This window comes from Tribolium madens, unplaced genomic scaffold, assembly GCF_015345945.1.
Source record: "Tribolium madens isolate multiple individuals breed KSU strain unplaced genomic scaffold, Tmad_KSU_1.1 Scaffold_3;HRSCAF=73;Tcas5.2_LG2, whole genome shotgun sequence".
Classification (NCBI taxonomy): Eukaryota; Metazoa; Arthropoda; class Insecta; order Coleoptera; family Tenebrionidae; genus Tribolium; species Tribolium madens.
This window is the reverse complement of record NW_025401006.1, coordinates 14009517-14012605: the sequence shown is the minus strand read 5'-3', so window position 1 is coordinate 14012605 and position 3089 is coordinate 14009517. Positions and strand designations below refer to the sequence as shown.

General features: G+C 27.9%; 1 protein-coding gene across 1 annotated transcript in view; it reads right to left on the bottom strand.

The window, feature by feature from the left end:
* Positions 1 to 957, bottom strand: part of LOC123007433 (proteasome subunit alpha type-2) — a 4891-nt gene extending 3934 nt beyond the window's left edge. Inside the window, exons 1-3 of the mRNA XM_044402730.1 lie at positions 849 to 957; positions 674 to 750; positions 212 to 623 (exon numbers count right to left, since the gene is read on the bottom strand). Of these exons, the coding sequence (XP_044258665.1) occupies positions 212 to 623; positions 674 to 750; positions 849 to 889 (530 nt within the window). The 5' untranslated portion in view covers positions 890 to 957. The remainder of the gene's footprint in view (positions 1 to 211; positions 624 to 673; positions 751 to 848) is intronic.
* Between the last annotated feature and the right edge of the window lie 2132 nt (positions 958 to 3089).

The window sequence follows — 3089 nt, the reverse complement described above, 5'->3', positions numbered from 1 at the left end:
ATTTTTCAAACTTCTTCGAACACTGTTCGAAGAAAAGTTTGCCAATATTCAATTTCAAATTTTATATCATTCTAAAGGGCAAGGCCATTCCTTATTATTATTGAGTAATGATTTTTTAAAGTTAAAGTATTTTAAATTGATTTAAATTAGAAAAAAATTATTTAGTTCAAAGTGTGTGGACTTTTTTTTTGTCACCTTGTGTAATAATTACCTCTTCTCTAAGAAAGTCTTGCCATTGATGTAATTCTTCCCCATCGCAGTGGCCTTCCAGGCGAAATAGGCCCCCGAAGGGTCACACTGGAACAAATAGGGCCGTCCACTGTCCCACCCGCAGATCAGCAAAGACACCCCAAAGGGCCTCACGCCCCCCGATTGCGTGTACTCCTGCATGACAGCCGCCACACGTTGCACCAGCTGCACCGTGGGGATGGCCTCCCTGTAGGTGAGGAAATACTTCTGGGCCATTTTTCGGGCCTGTTTCACCAACAATCTATAATCGGGGCCCATCCCCGAGTAAATCATTCCAATGTGTTTGGTTATCATCTCGACTTTGTGCACACTGTGTTCGTCGTAAAGAATCGATTTGTGTTTATTTTCGGTGGCAATAACGACTCCATTACACGCTGGAAAAGACTCGTGTGAGCAAAAGTGTCAAAGGGGGGACTTGGGGTACCTTTGATCCCCACGGAGGGGGCGCCTGCGGCCACGGCAGCCAACGCATACTCAATCTGGACCAGTTTTCCTGAAGGGCTAAAAGTGAGGTTATGAGGGGAAAATTGACGTAAAAACTGAACGAAATTATTTCATAATAATAATTAACTAACTCTAATAAGAAACTTATTATTTACCTGAAAGTAGTCAGAGAAAAACTATACCGCTCTGATGCCATGATTACTTGCAAAACAAACTGTTTTTGTGTTGGTGACACTGCTTGTCAACTTTTCGGCAAATCATTGGTGACTATGCGCTACAGGAAACTGTAAAAGTTAGAGAGTTGTTTTTTAACAGCAAGATGTTGTAATTGTTATTTTGTTGTAATAAAACACAATTTAAATATGTTTACAATTATTTTATATGCTAAATTATCAATATTTTTAGCGTCATCTGAGTGAAAATACTTTACAGGAAACTGTGAGAGTTAAAAAATTACAAGATTTTATTTTGAAAATTACTTCATAAACTTTTTTCTAGTAAAACACAAATTAAAAAATAAGTTTACAATTATTTTATTTGTTAAATGAGACAGTAAAAATAAAATATTAACAGTGTCACCAACTTCAAAAAACCGTTTTTGTTTTGTTATTTCACCTGTTTATTTATTTAAATAAAATATGAGTAATCTAAACTGACAAGCATAATACCGGGTTAAAGCCACTAATTTGGTTAAATAACTCTATTTTTAAATAATTGAAAATATTAATTCAAAAAATTAATCATAGTTTTTATTATTAATCATCACAGTTGCTGTGCCCTACAGAAAACTGTAAAAGTTAAAAAGTTGCTTTTTTGGGCAAGATATTAAGTGATTGTGTATTTAAAAATTATTTTATTATTATTATTTTAGTAAAACACAAATAAAATATGTTTGTAATTATTTTATATGTCAAATTATTAATCTTTTTAGCGTCATCTATACAATCTTTGCTTCACTAAGTAAAACATTTTACAGGGAACTGTAGAAACTAAAAAATTGCTTTTTTAAGTGCAAGATATCAGGCAATTATGCATTGAAAAATTACATCATAGACTTTTTTTTTTCTAGTAAAACACAAATTGAATAGGTTTATTTTATTTGTCAAATAAAGCAGTAAAAAATAAATTTTTAACAGAGTTATCAACATTGAAAATCTTTTTTTTTGTTTTGTTATTTTATTTGTTTATTTATTTAAATAAAAGCATAATAATAGTTTAAAGCCATTAATTTAGTTAAATAACTCCATTTTTGAATAATTGAAAAATTAATTCAAAAAATTAATCATACTTTTTATAATTCATCATCAAAGTTGCTGTGCACTGCAGGAAACTGTAAAAGTTAAAAAGTTGTTTTTTGGGCATGATATTAAGTAATTGTGTATTTAAAAAATATTTTATTATTTTTGTTTATAATAAAAGACAAATTAAATATGTTTACAATTATTTTATTTGTCAAATAAGACAGTAAAAATAAATTATTAACAGTGTCACCAACATTAAGAAACCGTTCTTGTTTTGTTATTTTACCTGTTTTTTATTTAAATAAAATATGAGTAATTTAAGCTGACAAGCATAATATCGGGTTAAGACTACTAATTTGGTTAAATAACTTTATTTTGAAATAAATAAAAATATTAATTAAAAAAAATGCTGTGCGCTACAGGAAACTGTAAAAGTTGAAAAGTTGCTTTTTTGGGTAAGTTATTAAGTAATTGTGTATTTAAGAATTATATTAACTTTTTTTTCTAACAAAACACAAATTAAATTTGTTTACTATTATCTTATGTGTCAAATAAATCAGTAAAAAAATAATCATAAACAACAGTGTCACCAACATTAAAAACACAGTTTTTTTGTATATCGTTATTTTACCTGTTTATTTTTTTTTAATAAAATATGAGTAATCCAAACTGACAACCATAATACCAAGTTAAAGCCACTAATTTGGTCAAATAACTCTATTTTTGAATAATTGAAAATATTAATTCAAAAAATTAAATAGTTTTTATTATTAATCATCAAAGTTGCTGTGCACTACAGAAAACTGTAAAAGTTGAAAAGTTGCTTTTTTGGGCAAGATATTAAGTGATTGTGTATTTAAAAATTACTTTACTATTATTATTTTAATAAAACACAAATTAAATATGTTTGTAATTATTTTATTTGTCAAATTATTAATCTTTTTAGCGTCATCTATACAATCTTTGCTTCACTAAATAAAACATTTTACAGGGAACTGTAGAAACTAAAAAAATGCTTTTTTAAGTGCAAGATATCAGGCAATTATGCATTTAAAAATTACATCATAGACTTTTTTTTCTAATAAAACACAATTTGAATAAGTTTATTTTATTTTTCAAATAAAGCAGTAAAAAGTAAATTATTAAAAACATTAA